At 27.7% G+C, this 21,493-nt stretch overlaps 1 protein-coding gene across 4 annotated transcripts in view; it reads right to left on the reverse strand.

Annotated features, from left to right (window-relative positions):
* LOC107440195 (N-acetylgalactosamine kinase) overlaps positions 1–21,493 on the reverse strand; it is a 35,664-nt gene that overhangs the window by 6,680 nt on the left and 7,491 nt on the right. Inside the window, exons 1-6 of one of the 4 annotated variants that reach the window (XM_016053048.3) lie at positions 15,766–15,922; positions 14,098–14,217; positions 8,707–9,204; positions 6,230–6,339; positions 4,918–5,075; positions 1,286–1,516 (exon numbers count right to left, since the gene is read on the reverse strand). In XM_016053048.3, the coding sequence (XP_015908534.1) occupies positions 1,286–1,516; positions 4,918–5,075; positions 6,230–6,339; positions 8,707–9,200 (993 nt within the window). In that variant the 5' untranslated portion in view covers positions 9,201–9,204; positions 14,098–14,217; positions 15,766–15,922. Of the gene's footprint in view, positions 1–1,285; positions 1,517–4,917; positions 5,076–6,229; positions 6,340–8,706; positions 9,205–13,477; positions 13,608–14,097; positions 14,218–15,765; positions 15,923–21,493 lie in introns of those variants that run through there. The other 3 variants (XM_071177838.1, XM_043053669.2, XM_043053668.2) reach the window with 3 other exon arrangements.

Raw genomic sequence — 21,493 nt, forward strand, 5'->3', positions numbered from 1 at the left:
GAATCCTAGTAAAAAAAAAGTAAGTACATACATAGAACAAAAAAGAAATAAAAATCTAACAAATCACTACCGAGAAAGACAGAACATAAATCCTTAAAACCATTTGACTAATCCAGACGTAGATCTAGAATATTCAATAAATCTTTTTATAATAAGATGTTCATAAATTTGCAAGAGTGCAAATATTGCAAGATATTAATATTAAGCTCATTTCACAGTTAATAGTCTTATTCAGTTTCACATTATGTACAAATGTATTTTGGAAAGTGAAATTTTTTAACTGTTATTTTATGATGCAATTTTTAATAAAAGACCTTTAACTCTAATCATGCACATCTAAACTAAAATTCAGTTTCAATGGAAAAAAATTTGATATCAGAAAAAAGTAGAAAAATATCCCCTCTTCTAATGGTTTTGTACAATTTCAATATTCTCAGATGAATATTTTCTAAAAAATATTTCTACAACTATTATGTTATAATATGAAATACATATCAAGTAAAACAGCTTTAACCTAATCGTGCTTAGATAAATTAAAACCAATTTAATTTAATTGAAAAAAATAAAATAAATAAAAAGCAGAAATCTGGTAAAAAATGGAAAATTCTTATCCCTACTAATAATTTTGTAAGGTTTATTTTGCTATGTTATGTTACAATTCAATTTTAAATAAAATACCTTCTACTTTAAACATGCATACATGATTTAAATTGAATTATAATGGAAAAATGCAGAAATCTGCTTAGTGGAAAAATCTGATTTCTATTATTGGCTTTGTACAATTTCACTATTCTGTACAAATATATTTTGTAAAGATTGATTATTCCACTGTTAAATTATTATATGAAATACAATTTCAGAAATAAAATACCTTAAACGCTAATTGTGTATAGATAAATTAAAATTAATATTTACTTAGTAATAATATTTTTTAAAGAATTTAATGAAAATTGGAATAGAGTATGAATCGGATTGAGCTCTTAGAAAAGTCTCAAGCTGAAGGTTTCAACTGCTGATTTCAAAGCACTGATATATGCTGTACACTTGTATGGCCAACCATAAAAGTTGTTAAGCATATATCTGAGTCATCAAGTTTCATACAAATTAAGTAAGAGGAAAAGACTGCAATAGTACTACTAAACATGTTTTGGCATTAATATTTCAATTTAAGAGCAGTTAAATGCCAATTCAGTTAGGTTAAAGATTTACTAAGTCACTTCAAAGAAAATAAACACATAAGTACATAAAAAGTTATTAACAGTACAAATGAATGAATTCAATCTACTTCAAAATGTTCAGTCTCCAAATTTGGAAAGTGGAAACGATGCAGAATTTCTTTTAATTGGTCTAAATTTATCATCAGCTCTTCGCAAATGCTTGTTGTACTGTAAGGTGCACTGTTCAAAATTTCATCCAATATACCAAGAATTTCACTAGGGGATTTTTCTGATTGAGCTACCAGCTCACCTAATGTATTCACAGTTTTCCAGTCTAGATCTAAGTGCTTGGCTAAAACCTGTAAAAGAATTATAACATTTATAACAAAAAATAGTGACCAAGCTAAATCCATAATTTGAAAATAAAACAACCTATCATTTAATCCCAGACAGATTCTTGCAAGGATGGATTTTTAAAAAAGTTATGACTCTGTTTATGTAGATTATAATAAATAAAATTTACATAAAACAAACTAAGTGTATAGCTAAATTGAAAGATGAATTAAAATACTCTAATAGACAACAAAAGGTCTTTAAAAGCATATTTTTGTTAACTGTTTTATGACATTTTCACTTGACGGAGACATTTAATTTGAAATGAATAAAGTAGTTCAGGAATCATTTTTATCACTGCGATGTCTAGGTGTAAATATCTTTTGCAAATAGAGCATTAAGGACTGTGAATCTGTCAAGCTCACTGTCAGATTTATTTCAACAATATTAATTTACTTAAACTACAATTTTTTATTACCTCTTGAGTATAAAACCACCCACAGGTGTACTAGAATAGCATGGTTAGTAATACTCATCATATTCAAAATAACATTAAAAACTTTCTTTTAAATTTCTTAAAATGAATAATTAGCTTTACACAAAATATCCTGTCAAGGTTAAAGACCTAGGTGCTTTAGCCATTTTTGTTATTATTTTCTTTAAAAAAACGATTACTTTGTCAATAAACTAAGAACTAGTTCCTTTATCTAAACTTAAAATATAGTAAATGTAAAGCAAAGTACTGTAAAGCTATCAAAATGTGAAGAAAAATCTTAGCTATAACAATTACATTTGAAAACTTACAAGTTTTGCTTTTTTAAATAAAATTACTAGGTTTTGACATGAATTTCAGCTCCAATATTAAAAAAGAAAAAAAAACTTTAAATTGGTTTACTCCTCAATTAAATTTTTCAGCATTTTCTTAATTGAATCATTGATTTTGAAATGAGAAATCAGTAATTTGTGAATATAAATTTACAGATAAAAATGATAATATAATAAAAACATAATTTACGGATAAAATAAAAATTATTTTATAAATTAAAATAAACTTGTAATTTTATGATTAGGTATGCAAAAATACATTAAAATATTTATTGACAGATACCTTTATACTATGCAATACTTGTTTTCAGTATTTATAATTTACAATACTTAGTGATGAAGATTTGTTTGCTGTTTGTAATTATGAATCAATGTATGATTTGTAGAATTGAAAAAAATATGTAATTTGATTAGATGTAAGTAATATATGATTTAATGAAGATATTTTTAAAGTTGTTGAATAATTATAATTATAAAGTCCAACTACACTTCGTTATACAAAAACTGAAGGAAACTATGTTTTAATTTCTTACGAAATTCATTAAAATTACTTTTCCTTCCAATTTTTGCTTTTTAATTTTCACTTATTGATAAATTATTTATCGAATGATATTACTCAGAAATAATACTATTATTTAAACTAGATTGAATAAACCGCTTAAAAATTTAATTTTAATGCATTATATTTGTTTATTAAATTTTTTTTTGCCACTTGGGTTTGATGAAACTCATTTTCAAAAGGACAGTTTTTACCGTGGTTTTTTTTGCACTGTGAAAGGAACTTGCTGTTCCAGAGTTGAATAGATAATATTTTAAGATATAGATGTTTAGATAAAAAAGTTTTTATTTATTTAAACCAACATATTTTTTTTGCCACATATATTTCAATTTCCGATTCTTTTTTTGTTTATAAAAAAAACTATATCATATTAACTGACAGAATTTAAAATTTGAATGCACAAATTTAATAGCGACAGAAAAATAAATAAAAAACTATTATTAAAATGGTACTTCTCAGAAAGTCATGAAATTCAATAAACATAATTATTTATATCTGACAAATCAAACTTATTTTTATTGTTATTATATTTAGAATGATTTTTTGAAGAAAAAAAATTAGCATCTTAACAAGGAATTTTACAACTGTCTGCAAAAAGTTTGCTGTAAATGCAAACTGTGAAAGATTAAAATTAGCATTATAAAATTGTAAATGCTCTCTTGATTAATTTATTAGAAGCATATTTTTGACATAACTGCCAGTTTCAAGATTTTTGGGGAAAGCTAAGAGGAAAAGTATGAAGTTAAAAGAAAATACTTTTTCCTTCAGATTTTTCTAACATACATCATATATCATTTGAACTAATAAATAAGCATACTTAAAAGACCAAGCCCTTCGAACCATCAGAGCTACATCTTAGTGCATAAGAATCTAATCATTCGATAAAAAGTTATAGAGGGTGTAACATTTTGCACACTGTACATTTAAAACTGAATAATTAACTGCAATTGTATAGTATCATATTTTTTTGCTTTAATTCCTACAAACTTTAACAAATTAGTGAATCGTTCTTTCAATAGCAAAATTTGAAATTTACAATTCAACATCTAATATGAAGAATAACCTTCTGCTCTTTAGTTTATTTCAGAAGTTGGACATTCAATTTTTATTTATCTTAACCGCAGCTTTAATACTTCTGGAATAATTGGGAATCTGTTCCATTATTCTTCGGGATTTTTTTTAAACTGTGAGCGTCTAATCTTTAAGCTCTCACAAGAAGTGTAATTACATTAATCGTTTATTGCTAAAACATTTAATACCTTTTAATGTTTGAAAAAAGAGATATTTTTACTCTTTGGCATTTTAATTAAATTAATTTTTTCAATTTTCCACATGCAGATAGTTTTAACAATTTGGAGTTTGAACCACTAGCAACAAAATTCCTCAAAAGTAAAAGAAAAAATAAAGCTGAAATTCTACACAAATAAAGGAGAAATAAATAACACCACAGTAATAAAAATGAATGTTTTGTATGATATATAATTAAAAACCAAACTAATCTTATAAACGTGTATTCTATTCAGAGATGGATTAAAATGAAATAAATAATATTTACAAAACGTATTTATATAGCATTCACTGATCTTTTAGATCCTACAAGAAGTTTAATCATACCAGTTATTAATTGCTGAAATACTAAATTCCTTTTTATGTAAAAAAAAAGAAGAAAAACAAATGTTTTAACTCTCAGGCAATTAAGCCAAAACCCGGTTTTAATAAAAAAAAAACCTTCGCTTAAAACCTGATGAAGGCAAAATTCTTTTCACTTTCTTAGCATTTATTATTTTTTAAATATTTTTTCAAAATGCTAATTTTATTAAAAAATCTTTGTCAGTAAAAGAAAAAAAAAGAATAAGTTGTTTATTGCTTAAACACTGAATAATTTTCTTAAGTAATAAAAAGGAACAACAAAACAATTAACAACCATACTAAAATTTGACACATTAGTTATCCATTAGGATCCTCTTAACTCAGCAGAGTTTTCCAAGGTATAAGTTTTAGCAATACAGAACATATAAAATGTATTTTAAAATTACAAAGAACCTTGCCAGCTAGTATACATTCAGCGACTCGTTTATTGAAGTCACTCGATAAAGCTTTTTCTTTTTTCACACCAGAATTCACAACAATGAACTGCAAATCTTCTGGCAAGTGAATATTTACAGAGCGAAGAGGCTTGAAGGAGATTTTTTTGGCATAACCTGCAACACAAAAATGTTAACATTGAATGAGTGCATTATTTAAGCTAGCAATTTAATAACATATTTTTATTAGGTGATAGCAACAAAAAATATTTTTTATGTAAAATCAGAGATAATATTAACAATATAAGCATTGATATTTTAATATAAAAACGCAAATAACCATTTTTTTTTCAATAAAGAAAGGAACAAATTTCAGTTTCATGTATTCAAAAATAATTTGTCATTTAATATTTTTTTATTTGATGGTTTTAAAATTTTTTTATGCATAACCTTGAATTTCAGCAACATAAAAAAAGAAAGAAGAAAAGGGCAGGTGTTTAAACAGTCCTAACTTAGATGAAATTAATACATTTAACTTTAATCTTTTCCATAAGCTAACATGCTCCAAGGATAACATGTACTCACATCCTAAATCAAAAAGTCCTTTTTTTTAAAAGAAAATTAAAACTTTTTGAAAAATCAATTAAAGAAAAAATGTCTTTTAGCTCGTAAATGATAAGGCATACATACTTTTGATTGACATTTTGTTTATCAAAAGAAAATTAAAAAAAAAATTTAAAATACAAATAAAGATTCATTCTTAAAAAATGCACTATTCTGAGTTTTCCAAATTTACTTTGAGACAAATGAATCATAGAAAATTAAAAGGGTGAATGTAAAGTAACCATATTATGAAAATTAATTGATTAGGACTTTAACTGATGTAGTAGTTAGAAGAAATTTATAGTAAAATCATTTAATTTCTAATGTGTATTACAGAGGAGTAAAATATTTATAATTTCAACAATTATTGACTATAAAATACATTTAATAGAAATTAGGTTCATATGAAGGATATAATCAAGAGGAAGAATTGGTAGTCACAGTTAATTTACTTATCTGGAATTAAATTAAAAAATAGTTATATTAGTAGTTTTTATTTTATTTTCTTAAATAGTTGCAACAGTCACGATTAATGAATGATGCTAAGAACTAAATAAAACCAATGACAGCATGATAAAAAAATATAACTAGTAATGACCACAAGTACAAAATTGGCACAAATCAACAAGCAAAAATTAAAAAAAAAAAAAAAAAAAAAAAAAAAAAAAAAAAAAAAAAAANAAAAAAAAAAAAAAAAAAAAAAAAAAAAAAAAAAAAAACATTTGAACCTTTATCTGCAAGGAAAATAATTGCTTGATCCATACCACCTCCTCGAGTACCAACATATTGTTCAGCATTTGCACACAATTCAGCCAATTCAAACTTTCCTATCCCATGCCTATAAGAATAATTGAATAAGGTTTACGATGTTTAGAAACATTCGTTGTTATCATATTTTGCAAGAACCCAGCGCATTATATAAACAGTTCACTGAATTTTTTTCCATTTACAAGCTAGTTTTCATAAAAACAGTATGAAGTAAACATCAAACTCAAAATAAAGCTTTTAATTAATAAGCTAACTTTTTTCATATTGGATTAATCTTAATGCACTTAATAGCATAAAAATTAAGAATAATTGATATTCTTTAATTCAAAAAATGCCAGTGATGTCTTCAATACTAATAATTTCTTATAAGGAATAAAAGTCAATGTTTCTTATCTATGTAGTAGGTAAAGAAAACAAAGAAAAAATTGTCTGTTTCACGAAGAAATTTGCACACCACTTTAAGGACGTAGAAACATAAAAACAAAACTATAGCTTCGTGACAGAATGACAATGTTTCATTAACTTTACCGTTTCGAATTTATACTGTTGATTAGAAAATAAACCAATAAATAAATAACTAGTTATAAAATAACTATCATAAAAAATCATTATACTAGTCCAGTGTTTTCACTACAGCGCGAGAACGCGAGAATCTCGCATATTTTTTTCTTTTCTCGCATTAAAAAATGATTACCGCGAGAAATTCGCGTGTTCTATAAATCAATTTCAAAATTCGCGAAATTCTCGCATTTTGGAAAAAGTTTCGAATTACGTCATTTAGAATAAAATCCGTTTCACTTTTCTTCCTGGATCTTCATTATTTTCAACACTTGCCCCGTTATCTAGCTTCCCTATTTACCAGTAGGTATTGTTCAGAACCTTTTCGAACAACAGAACACAACCCCTCCGAACCACGGAACCCCTTTCAGAACACATTTCTCTGCAATCACGTGTTTACTCTAGGTATGGTTTTTCATGTAAGACGCTCAAATTTTTTTATGCACTCTAATGTAAGATGGACAAATACCTAGTAAAGGCAAAATCTTCTATGATGATGCAGCAAAAATATTCAATGCTTTAGAAAATAGAAGACGTTAAAAATGTATTATAATAAAAGAAATGATTTTTTTTCCAAGTCTATTTGTATTTTTTCAGTTTTTGGAAATATCACTTAACTTTTTGAAAACTCACCCTGTTTTTAAGAAAAGGGTGAGAAATTCTCACCCATTTTTCTTCTATGATGAAAACACTGTAGTCACTCACAAATAAAGCCACAGTTATTTCTTTGTTTAATTTTTACATTGTAATTTGATATGAAAATTGAGTTTATTATTGACATCTCATTTGTATTAATTATTTAAAGGGGGAAAATGACATACTTTATTTAAGCCTAATTGAAATTTAAGTTTTCTTATGCATTGGCACAATTTTCTCCAATTTTTAACCTTAAGAATGTTAATAACTTTTTCAATTGAATTGATCTATTTCAGTGGAGTCATTTTTGAGGTCTTATACTTATGGGTTTTTGTAAGAAAGTTTTTCTAACAGCTACGATATCCTGGAGCAACCAACCCATTTAAGTCTTTGTAATCCTGTAAATTTGGCTACACCAAGTGACCCATATGCAAGATTACAAAGCAAAATCTTTTATTTTAAAATGCTTACAAGTTCCCTCATTCCATAAAGTAAAGGCTTAAGTCTCTGATACACAACAGTCAGGATAAATCTTCTTTTTTTTTTTTTTTAAATGAAGCAGTTTTTTTTTCTGCCTGATGAACTAAAGTAATAAATGCATATTTAAGAGTTTGAGCAACAATAAAAATATCATTCATGTAAACCAGCATTTAGATTAACAAGGTAAAAATATTTCCTTGCATATTGATCATAAGATCTAACTCGGGTAATTTATTAAATCTACTTTTACTGCAAAAAAAAAAAAAAAAAAAAATTGTTCATTATTATTATAATTCCATTTATTTACTTTTTCGGAAAAGTTCGGCTCTCATTTATGTTACCAGATCAGCTTAAGAGGGAAAAAATATTAGACTATTAAAATACAGGTATTAAACTCAGATATTTTCAATCTTATTAAAAATGTTTGGTGTCTAATGCCAAAAATTACCTTTTGTTTCTTTAATGCACTCAGTAGACGCACCATGGAATATGAACTAGAAATTATTTATTTATATATGCATATTTAAACATTGACAATTTAACAATTTTGACAACTCAGTTTTCATTTGAATTTTGCACACAATAATTTTAGCATTTAATGGTTGGACTGCATTAAAAATGCTATTTACAGTGCATAAGTAGCTTTGTTTCATGACAATCCATTTTGTGACAGAGTTACAGACTGATACTTATCATAACTAAACAATGTAAGAGCAAATTTAATAATGACCAAAAAACAAAACAAATACTAAACATAGCTTACAATTCATGTAGGTGACACTTATAAGCAACAGCCATTGCAGAGGCACAAACCAATGAACTTGAACTGGAAAGACCAGCAGCAGGCGGCAGGTTGCTTGATACAAGCATGTTAAAACTGGGAGCAATTTGAAATTTGTCAGCGAGGCCAAGAATTGCTGCAAAGATGTAGTTGTACCATGACATGCCCTTACTCATTTCTTTCTGAATTTCATCAAAGGCAATTGAGATGGAAGGATACTTTTCATCGACATTTTGAATATTAATTTGCTTTTCCTTATTATCACCAACAGCTATTAATATACTTTGTTCTATAGCAATAGGAAGAACTTGAAAGTCATTATAATCTATATGCTCTCCAATTAGATTAACCCTTCCTGGACTCCTTACAAAAAAAGAAGGCGTGGATTTAAATGTTTCTTCAAAAGAGCTTTGAAGAGCTTGAATTCTCTTTTTATCATTGGTTACACTTATGGCCTCTACTGGAAAAGAATTCATTTTTCTATAAAAAAAGAAATGAAAGAGAATTAGAGGATGACACCACACACAAAAGAATTTTTGAAATTCAATATCAAAAATTTATTATTATATTCGCAAAACAATTTCCACAGTTTAAATACCTTTACCTTGTCTATAATGTACCTTTTAAAAATAAATTTGAAATGTTTTGATAAAAAAAAATTATTTTATCACACCAAAAACAGATTTTTCAATAAAAAATAAGCACCTTTTAAGTATTTTTTAAACACTCAAAAAATTTATTTAAAAACTTTCCAAAAAAAATTATAATTAGGATTTGTGCAGTATTAAAAATTAATTTTTTCTATCATTTAAAATTCCTAAATTATAAACATAAAATAAAATAAATTTTAAAAAATATACATAATTATGATAAAATAGCTAGTTTCCGATAAATATTGCAGAGAAAATTGTGAAAATCATGAATTTTTTGCAATTTAGAATGATAATCGATACAGCAGAGAAAAAATCTATTTTTAAAAGATAGAAAATTAAGCACTTCTTACAAGAAAGCTTGCGCATTCTATTATTAATTTTTTTTATCATTTAAAATTCCTAAATTATAAACATAAAATAAAATAAATTTTAAAAAATATACATAATTATGATAAAATAGCTAGTTTCCGATAAATATTGCAGAGAAAATTGTGAAAATCATGAATTTTTTGCAATTTAGAATGATAATCGATACAGCANGAGAAACTTCAGAGGGAGGAAAAGGGACTTCAACAATTTCCCTCCGCGGAAAATTAAATTCCTCATAAAACATTTTAACTTGGGCAAAAAAAAATTTTAGCGGAAATTAGCGGGAAAAATGGAAAAATCTGAAAAAAAGCGGAAATCCGCGAAAGAATCTCATCCCTGATGATAAAATAGCTAGTTTCTGATAAATATTGCAGAGAAAATTGTGAAAATCATGAATTTTTTGCAATTTAGAATGATAATCGATACAGCAGAGAAAAAATCTATTTTTAAAAGATAGAAAATTAAGCACTTCTTACAAACCTCGAATAAAAAAAGTACCTCTAAGGGCTTTTAAAAAACGCAAATCAAAAGAGAACACCTTTAAGCACTTTTTAAAAATGCTAAGCACCCTGTAAAAAATATATTGAAAATTGTTGCTTTATATTTAGTAGTATTTAATTTCCTGAAATTATTTCAACAATAATTTTTTTAATACATTGAAATTTACAATCATTAGATAAGAAAATTAAAATAACACTCCAGTTTTAAATATTTAAAGCATATAGTGTATTTTACAGAAAAATGTCTAACACAATGTTCCCTCTGCAACAGCAAAATTTTGATATTTCCTATTTGAAGCTTGAAAAAAAAAATACATTTAATAAATTTCTTAAGATATTAAAATAACTGTAGTTTCTTTCAATACTTTACTTAAAGTCAAATAATAACACAGAATTCCACAAAAATATCATAATCAAATATGTTGCACACAAGTAAAAGTCAAATTTATTTACAGATTAAGTAAATAAAGCTAAAAAGCTAGTACGGCTTTGTTAAACTCGAAAAAAATTTGTTGCTTCAAAACTTTATTTCTAATATTGTACAACTTAAATCAAAACAATTTAAATACATTTGAATAAAAAAGAATATAAAATAAATTACAATGTAGCATAATCAAATATCATAGCTGATTTAAAAGCTTGATAATCTTTTTCTTGATTGTTTCTATTTTCATTTTATATGCAATAGTACAAAAATCAAAACTATGTAATAAACCCCATATAATATAGTAAAAAGCATAGCTCGATTATACTAGTACAGTGAGTAGGTATACTTGTGATGCAGCTAAAGTTACTATTGAATACAGTAATAAATATGGTTTAAAATTCTAGTGCACTAAATCTGGCAGCGATTTTTACTTATTTTCTCAACTTTTTTTACATAAAAATTAAATAGTCATATTGTGCATAGTTTTTCATTATTAAATCTTACTACAAGGAGTAAATCAAGCCTCTCATTTTTATTATAACTTGTGGGTGGAGAAGACAAACTAAGTTAATTATTTCCAGATTAAGACATGAAAGATGAAGACATGAAAGATAATGTCAAACAAAATTAAAAGAATTAAAAACGAGATTAAGAATGTAATTCTAATATATTTATAAATGTAATTGATACAGACAATACTAACCACAATAATTTCATAGATTTGTGAAGTAAAATTCTGCACTAATTTTAAATATAAACACCAATTTTACAATAAACGATTTATCTATGCCGAAAAACGATCATAATACTTCAAGGTTAATTCTTGTGTTAGACAGGGTTGTATACTTTCTCCAACAATCTTTTCAATTGCTATTGGCTGGATTATGAAAAAGTATCAAAGAATAAAATGAGTACAAGATGGAACCTTGCTGAATACCTCTCTAATCTTGATTTTGCAAACGACTTATGTTTACTACCAATACCCTTCAAAACATGCAAACATTTTAAACATTGAGATAAAGAAAATGGGGCTTATTATCAACCAAAATAAAACTAAAATTTTGAAAATTAATCTTAAACAATTAAATGACATATTTTAAAAAAATAATAAACTGGCGGAGGTAAGCAGTTCTAGGTATCTTGGAAGTATAATATTAACAACTGAGGAGGAACTAATGAAGACATGCTAAATAGATTAAACAAAAGCCCGAAGCAGTTACGCTATTCTCAATAAATTCTGGAAAAACAAAAACATAACAAATTTAATAAAAATTAGAATTTTCAATACTAATGATAAATCTGTCCTACTATATGGATCTCAGACATGGCACAGCAATAAAAATATCGTGGAAAAACTTCAAGTCTAACTGTTTAAGAAGAAACTCTCGTATCAACGGGTTTCATAAAATTTGTAATGCAGAAATACTTAGAAGAGCAAAACAGAAATCACTTGATCTGGAAATTAGAAAGCATTAATGGAAATTGATTTGTCATGTTCTACGTAAACCTGAAAAATTTAAAGCAAAACAAGTTCTTGATTCAAACTCCTAGGGAAATAGAAAACAATAAGAAAGACATGGAGAGAAGCAAAAAATCTGGTCACAAATAGGGTAAGATGGAAAGCAATGATAGAAGTCACATACTCCAATTCGGAGAGAAAAGGTATATGTATGCAGGTATGTTACTTTAAAAAATATCTTGTACAAAATCACTAATTAATTCATATATTGATAAATGTATACATTTTAAAATATGTGAAGAGCTAAAAATTCAAGATGATAGAACTGTATCTTGAAATTAAATCAAAATAACACCAAAAAGCACTGGAACTAGAGCTATTACTATTTGAAGCATTTAATTTCACGGCATTTCGTGATACTTCATTCAGCATTTTTTCAGCTGTTTTCATGTGGTTTTCAAATTAAGATATATAGGATATTGTAAAGACAAGTGACTGTTGACATATTCAATTCATAAAAATTCCAACACAATTTCAGGTTGTTTGATAATTGTTATTTCTGAAGACATTTTTCATCTTTTAGCACTTTTTACATGATTTTCCAAATTTCAATGTGTTTAATATGATGTTATTACTACATTCGAAATTTGAATTTGAGTTTTTGAACTCTATTTTTTTAGATGTTTAATTTCATAACTTTGTGACAATTTAATAGAATAATAAATTTGTTACTTTATCGTAACTTCAGGTTATTGGATTTCATCGTAATTTCAGGTTATTGCATGATAGTTTTTTTAAAAAGTTATATATCATTTTCTTGGTCCTTTCACTTGGTTATCCAAATTCCAAAATTTTTAATATTATGTTGTTACAACGAGTGAAATTCGAATTAGAGGTATCACAATATTCTATGTTTAATTGATGATGATTCCATCATAGCTACATGTTGTTAGGTCATAGTTTTTAAGGAAGCTACTTATCATTTTTGATCCTTGGTCTTTCAAATTCCGATATTTTTAATACAATGTTGTTACGATATGCGAATTTAAAATTTGCGTCATAACATTTTAACCTGTTTAATTTCATATGATTCCATCACAATTTCTTGTCGTTTGATGATGGGTTTATTTGGCAGTAATTTATCATTTTATCAGTCCCTTCCCACAGAATTTTTCAAATTCCCATATTCTTAATCAGATGTTATTATGACATTCCTGATTTCAACATAATATGTCGCCCAATGATATTGGGTCTTTCAGAAAGTTTGTTTGATTCTATAATGCTACATAATGTGTGTATAGGCAGAATATATAATAAAAGAAATCTTCTAAAAATTCCTACGTACAGCTTTCCAGAGATTTAATAACCTGTTAAGTTCTTCAAAAGTTCATTGATATATAAAAATTACAGTATGAGAAAAGTAGTTAGATAATATATTGCTATTAAAGTGATACTTATTATATTTAGCCTGAAAAGGAAAAAACTTATTTTAATAACAAAGAAATGTTTCTCTATTCTCGATTTATGTTACAGAACAATTTTCAAGCCATAAAAACATATGATTAAATGCACAATGTTTAATAATCAAATAATGTAAAGATATTTCAAGAACAATATAATTATTCCATAAAACTTCATAAATAAAAAAAATATGCAAAAACTTGTCAATTATTATGTATTATGGTTTTTAAGGGAAAAATTCTCCACAAATTTCTGATGTTCATAAACAAATGGTGCAATTTTTAAAGAAAATAAATAAATTTAAAAAAAATAATAAAAAAACATGATGTTTAAAAGCAGACACAGACGATACGTCACAATGGCTCACATGAAAAACTGTAAGCTTATTGAAAATCAAATAAATGGTGTTTTCTAGAAATTCTCTTATTTTAAGTGTAAAGCAAATGATATAAAATATATTTATAAATTTATCATATATTTAAAACTTTAAAATTAATAGCTTACCTTTGCTGATTTTTATTGCTTTCTGTAAGCTGTCAAGTTCTGTTCATTCATTAAGCTCACCAATGTCCTTCATGCAAGTTTTCATACAAGTAACAAGAATGTTGAAAACTGTTATTCAATCTAAAATTGAGAAACATAATAAGATTAAATAAAAAAAAATTAAAATACTTGGAACATGCTTCAGTTTTATTATACTTATATTAATTTTTTTTTTTAAATATATTTGAATTCCTGCATTTCCTGGTTAGCCAGAATTGCAAAGATTAAAATAAAAACAAATTGCAAAAATTAATAAAAACAAATAAATTTCAGGCTAATAGGACAAAATTGTAGGAGATAAAGTTAAATGATAAAAAAGGCACTAAAATGACTATGTAGAGTAAATAAATTTGCTAATATAAATAAAGAAGATCGACTTATTGGCACCCTACCTGGTTATTACTAGAAAGTGGCAAAATAGAAACTAAAAAAAAAATCCCAAAATGGGACAAACTCTAAAGGCAAAACTTGTAATCATCATTGGGCAAGTTAATAACATTTATCATTAATTAATTCCAAGTAAAAAACCTAGGCAATTTCATTTCTTGCTTGAAAAATTTCAATAAAAGGAAACAGGTTTCTAATAAGGAAATATTTTTATTGACTTTAATGAAAGAGAATATTTTAGCATCAATACCCGTCAGGGCTAACTACAATCGCCTTGATGTCAAAGGTTTCTAGTAATTGGAAAAAAATAATGGCTGGCCTGATTACAAGTTATACTACAGTGGAAACAAAGAAAAAAATTCTGTGACTTTTACAGATTAATAATATCAAATTTTCTTGATTTTTAAAATCCGTAACATAAATTTCATAATCATTTTTTTCAGTTATAATGTATCTTTATAACTAAAATATATTACAAAACACTTATACTTTCTACTTGCAAATAAAATTGCATAAATCTTAGAACCTCATTACAAGTCAATTTCTTAAAGAAATAATCGGGAACTTTAATGTACCTTAAAGTTAAATTCTTTTTCTCTGATGTTTTAATTATTTTAATTAAATTCCCTGATTTTTCCAATTCTATAAAATTCCCTACCTTTTTCGTACATTCCTTTTTTTGTTTCCTTTTTCGTACATTCCTTTTTTTGGGGGGGCACTGGTACCAATATAAGTATTTATAAATACATCTGTGTATAAGTATTTAAATAAAAAGTTAGAGAAAAGTAAAATATTTCCTAGAAGTTTTTAATGTATCCTTTGTTATTTATTTTTAAAAAAAACTTTAAACTGAAAATATGGATACAAATAATATTTATGTATGTTTATATATCACAAGATTCGTAGTGAAATGATCGTAGAGAGAAAAATAGTATTAAAATGATATTAAAACAAAAACATGATATTTTACTAGCGAATCTTAAGGTTAGAAAATAATTTATAAATAGAGAAAGTTTTATATATTTTGATAGCCTAAGCAATAACCTGTACTTGAAGTAAATTTTTACGTGCTTATCACTACACTGATCAAAACAAATATACTTCACCGGTAAATGGAAATATTGTTTCAATTTGTTACACCAATTATATTGTAAAATATTATATAGAAAATAATTAAACATTAGATAATTTAGAATGCAAAAGTAATTTCTATCAATTAATTTAGAATAAAAAACAACAAACCAGACAAAAAGTGCTGAAGCATTCCACAACGGCAAAATTTAAAGTCGTTTGTTTATCTCTTGGCTTATCTTGAGCACAAGAAGGTGAATCATGAGTGCTTATTTTTGTCTATTCAAAGCACAAAAAAGCTTATCAACTTTAAAAAGAAAAATAGGAAAAAGTATATACTTCAACTTTTACTCATAACTGAACTTGGAATTACAGCCTACTAAATGGACTGTTGAACATGTAAAGCTAAACGCAGATGGCTCTACGGGTTTAAATTCGTCGTAAGACTCCCGGGCTACTACTTCCGATTGATTTTTATGCCTAAACGTGAAAAAGATCGCCATCAAATATTATTATACTTGTAGTGTTTACAATCACGTTTTATTAATTTAAATTTTGAAAGAATATTGAAGACTCCGTAGGCATGCTATGCTCTGCAAGATGCTACCTAAAAAATAACCAACGATGATATTTTACACAAATATGGCCATATAAAGAATACCACTCAAAATATGGTAAAGATTACACATTATTAATGTTGTGATATTAATTTTCTGAAATTTATTCCAGGCTCACAACAAGTTAGAATTTATTAATGACAGAAACCTCTTATAAATTTTAAAATAACGCACAAATTTAAACATAAATGACATTAATAAAATTTTTCTTTTAAAATATAGATATTAAAATTTTAACTCTAAAAGATGCAGAGACAATTTTATATCTGTCTTTGATTTTAGTATTAGTTTTTTGTACATAACACAGGAATTAAAAACTATTACTATATTGGCAATAATTAAAAACTTTCATGCAGCAATGCTCGCGCGATGGTCATTGGGCTACCGAAGCGGGGGTGCCCTTCCCTCTGCAGAGGATCAAAATTGTGATGGCATGTCTTCGGATCATCCTCAGGGATGTTTCCCAGACCATGGCCAATAGCCCATTGTGCCGCTCTAGTGCGACGTAAATGAACTACAAGTACAACAACTTCATGGAACAATGACGGATTTTGTAATGTATTCATGGCACATCGTAAAACAATGACGAGTCTGAGTTTTGAGGTTTTATTTTCTTTAGAAAAAATTTAAAAAAAATATATATGGCAAAATTTCTCAATTATAAGTGTTTTCTGTTAAGAGCCAAGGTAATGATAGTTTTACATTCTTTAAAAATATACAAAATCAATTTTTCTGTTTCTCAGAGTATTATAAACAGTAATTAGGAAACATTTTGGATGTATTATTTTTTTGGAATTTTTATTCCTGGAGTTTTTTAATATTTAGCTTTTATTAATATTTTCGCTTTTTTTAATATTATATATCGCTTTTTTCAATATTTAATAATTGCTCTTATAGGAATTAGGTTTCTAATCAACATCATGTATAGCTGCGATTGAAAAATAGTACAAAACCTAATATAATCCTAACTATCACAGAATATATCTTCAATAAGGGAAGAGTATAGATAAAATAAGTATAGGCTTGTAGTTAGTATTATGATCGTTTTTCCCTCAGACCTTAAATGCATAAAAATTTATTGACAAGTTCATTTTTAACTATTATCTGGAAAATTGTGGGAAAATCAGATCCACCATAATGTTCAGTGTTCAAAATAAATAACGGACCACCCTGATTAACTTTTTGATCATATCAACGGATCTTCACTTTCAAGAACTCAATCTTAATAGTTCAAGAGGATGACTTCAAATATGATAATGGACGATATTTCAAGTTATAAATTGAGGAACGAAAATGTACTTTATCTGGATAAACAAACCTTATTTTTGGCGGATTCAATTCACTAAACCCCCAATATATAGGGGTTCGCCGCTGTCTGGGAATAGTTGTTTCCAATATTTTGGTCAGGAGAACGGTCCAAAGTTTGGATCCCTTAATATTAATTTTACTTTACGCGTATTTTGCCCATTTCTAGAACTCTAAACGAGTGGAAGATTTTTTCCCGCTTAAATATGAAATTCATTTGTCTAAACATAATTAATCCCATGCTTAAAATAACTTTCAGCACAAATATTTTTATAACTTTATTTATTTACAGTCGAAAAATTTTTAAATGGTAAAGGAGATAGTTTTTTGCATAATTTTAACGAATGTAATTTCACACTGGTGAAATAAATTAAGAGAATTTGCATATTCTATGGAATTTCATGAGAAGAACTCAACTGAATATAAATTCCCTGCTTCTAGACAAAAATGCAAATCCTGTGCATCAAATAAGGAAGGGTACACGTGTGTGTATTCGGAGCCAGTAGAGAAACTTGCTTTATAAGTGCGCGTAAGTTAAGACGCATTTCGTTCGCTGGCACACCTCGGCAAATTTCTTGGTGTCATTTTGCAGTAAAGGGTTAAATTCAAATTGTAAAAATTAAAATGAGTAACCACTAACGTTTAGATGGTGGAATGAGGTGGCGAATTGTGGGAAGGTTAGAAGCAGACCAATTTCAGATCTAGATTTGTAGAGAGTTCAATTTAACGCCCAGCGTCGCGGGTAACTTATGGAAACAGTTCCAGGATACCGGATCTATCGAGAGTGATCTCTCTCGTGACTTGCATGCAGTCACATGAACTCGTGTATCAAGGATGACTGTTTCTAAGCGACTTCATGAAAGAGGGTTGTTTGCAAGAAGACCTGCTGTTTGCATCCCGCTCACCTCTACAAACAGAAGAGTCCGTTCATTATGGTGCAGAGAGCATAGAGATTAGAGTATTGATCAACGGGCTACCGTTCTCTTCACGGATGAGTCCCGGTTATCACCGATTTTCGCAGTACGTTCATATGGGGAGAACCAGGGACCAGCTACCGACCCTCCAATGTCAGCGAAGCCTATCATTATGCCGGAGCAGGTTTAATGGTCTGGGCAGGCATCATGTTGGATGGCCGCACACCTCTTCATGTTTCTGAAAGAGGCGTTGTGACTGGTGTGAGGTATAGGGAGTAAGTTTTGGAGCCCTATGTTCGCTTTTTCAGGGGTGCAGTTGGCCCTGAGTTCATTTTAATGGACAATAACGCAACGCCACATAGAGCTCTTCTGGTCGACGAATTTCTAGAGAGTGATGATATTTGCCGAATGGATAGGTCGGCCAGATCTCCAGACCTCAACAATATAGAGCATATCTGGGACACTCTGGGTAGGGCAGTTTCAACTGGCTACGTCCCTCCGAGAATCATCCAGGGAATGAAAACGGAGTTGCTGAACGAGTGGTACCGGTTGAAACAGGAAATGATAAACTGCCTTATTTTAAGCATGAAATCACGCTGCAAGACCTGTATGTCTGTATGAGGGGCCATACAGATATTAAACCATTTTATAATTATTTTTTTTGTTTATTCTGCAACCGCTGTTTCATGGCTCCCGACTCCAACGAGTGTTACGCACTATCATGCGTGTGTATTACAATCACACGCATGGTTATTTGTTTTGTATTGTATCAATGTATGTACACGTCGAATTTCACTAAAATTGGTCCCAGAAGTTATAATCGACCAGGTCTGCAGATTTTCTTAATATTTTACACCAGTGTACATGGCAAAATACAAAATTTCTGCGAAATCAGTCAAATAATTTCCGAGATATCAAATTTAAAAAATATGAATTTATTTAGAATTAAATTTCTCAGGAACAAATCAACCGATTTCACTCAAATTTTGTAATTTGCAATCTTAAATTGCATTCTTAAAATTACATGAAATTTTGTTAACCTGACACTTCAAAATTGTTTTGACTGTTATTAAATAACGTGATAAAAAATAATAAATATTTACTAGAGGTCATTTTTTGCACAGACTCATCTTCGGATAAACAAATTTTATAATTGTTTGCAAATTACTTTTTAATTCGTTTGAAACGTTTTCCAGATTTTTCGAAATACGCAAAAAGTTAAATTAACATTAAGAGGTCATAACTTTCCATTGATCTCTTGACTAAATTATGTTGTGTTTGATTTCGTAACTTAAAATATCGTCTACTTTTATTAATAAGCATATTTGAAGTCATCCCCTCAAGCCTTAAAAATTGAGTCCTAGAATGTGCAGATCTATTGATTAGATATCCTATGAATAGCTTTTGATATCAAAAGTTATTCAGTGTGGTCCTTTTTTGCGCATTGCACTTTTTTATAATTTTAAACAGTGTAATTCTTTAATATGAGATTCCCTTAAAGTCTAAAAGAATAGCATTTTCACTATGTTTAATAATGGGGAATTTAATTTAATTTTTTCAAGCATTTAGAGCAATATTTTCCTCCAAGTCTAGTGCTAGTTTTTCAAAATCAAATAATACAGTTTAGAATACATTTAACTGAAACACACCGAAAATTCGTCAGTAATGAAAAAAGGATATATTTGGTATAAATGGAACTCATTGGTTAAAAGCTAAAAGAATAATTAACATCAGTATTCCATCAAATTATGCTTAGAAATTTATACTTGGAACAAATCAAAATATAAATTTATAGTTCCAAACAAGCTGGAAGTTGTTCAACGCTACAGGACAAAAATAAGTTAAGATGATACTAAAAACTTTCGACACAAAATTTAATTGTTTTTAAGAAATATTACACTATGCATGTTAATCGAAAATACTTGTAATTTATTAAATTATATCGAGCATAAATTAAACTAAATAACTAGTGACCACTATTGTAAACTAATACTGAAATCATTAAGTATTAATCGATATAATTCTTCAAAAATCTTAGAATGATTTGAAAATACCACTTACATAACAGCGCTTAACATAAAATTATTTCGTTTGTTGAAACGCTATCCAAACTAGCAATCTATTTAAACTATTTATTGATGAACAATCTAAAGTTATAAATTTTTTATTAAATGAAAAAAACAATTTTTTTGTTGGTTTTTTTAAAAATAAGAAGTACATTTCAAAATAGCTCTTAAATTTTGAAAAATTATTGAGGGAGAAGGTTCCTCATATGACCCCTAACCCCCCAAAGATACGCTTATGCTCCTCCAGTGTGAGTCAAGAAACTTCTAGATTCAGTTTTTAACATGTAATGTGTACATTACGGGCTTGTCAACTGATTTTTTTTATTTAAGAATCGCAGTCAATTAATTTTTCAACCTTTTCAGTCTACAAAAATGCTTTTAAAACTTTTCATCTTTATTCTTTTTGTAACATTGCTTTTGATATTTAATTAAGTTTTAAAGGCACTATTAAAAAAAACAATAATAATAATAATTTTCGACCTTTGAGTAGGGGGAAAGCAATTTTTCTCCAGAGTTCATCTTTTATTAGGAGAGTCAGGTCTAAGGAGAAATTATTTGAATCTCACGCATTCAACACAATGCAATAACAACCCTTCTGTCTAACATTGACTTGATAGAAAAGACGTGGTTCCTGGTAGAACACTGATGTTAAACATTACTGGAAGCGGTCAGTGAGCGAGTAGGTGATCTCTTTGAAAAGTCTGTGAAGAGATTGAGGGTGTGCGGTATTAAATCTCATTAAACTGTTTTACTGCAAAGTGTTCGACGTTGCTTGCTGGTTGTTGCCAATACCGTCACCATTAAGCTCATCGTGCAGGCAAGTAGACCGTCACCAAAAACTTATTGTGCAACTCTAGGGTGGCTTAAATAAAGTATGTTTCTTTTGTTTTCTTTGGAAGAGGGAACACTTTGAGTTCATTTTCAACGCTGATTTAGCTATTGAAGCGTCACATACTATCGCCAATAACTCATTATCGGTTGGTGTTGCCTTTAGCAT

This window comes from Parasteatoda tepidariorum, chromosome 2 (genome assembly GCF_043381705.1).
Source record: "Parasteatoda tepidariorum isolate YZ-2023 chromosome 2, CAS_Ptep_4.0, whole genome shotgun sequence".
In the NCBI taxonomy this organism is placed as follows: Eukaryota; Metazoa; Arthropoda; class Arachnida; order Araneae; family Theridiidae; genus Parasteatoda; species Parasteatoda tepidariorum.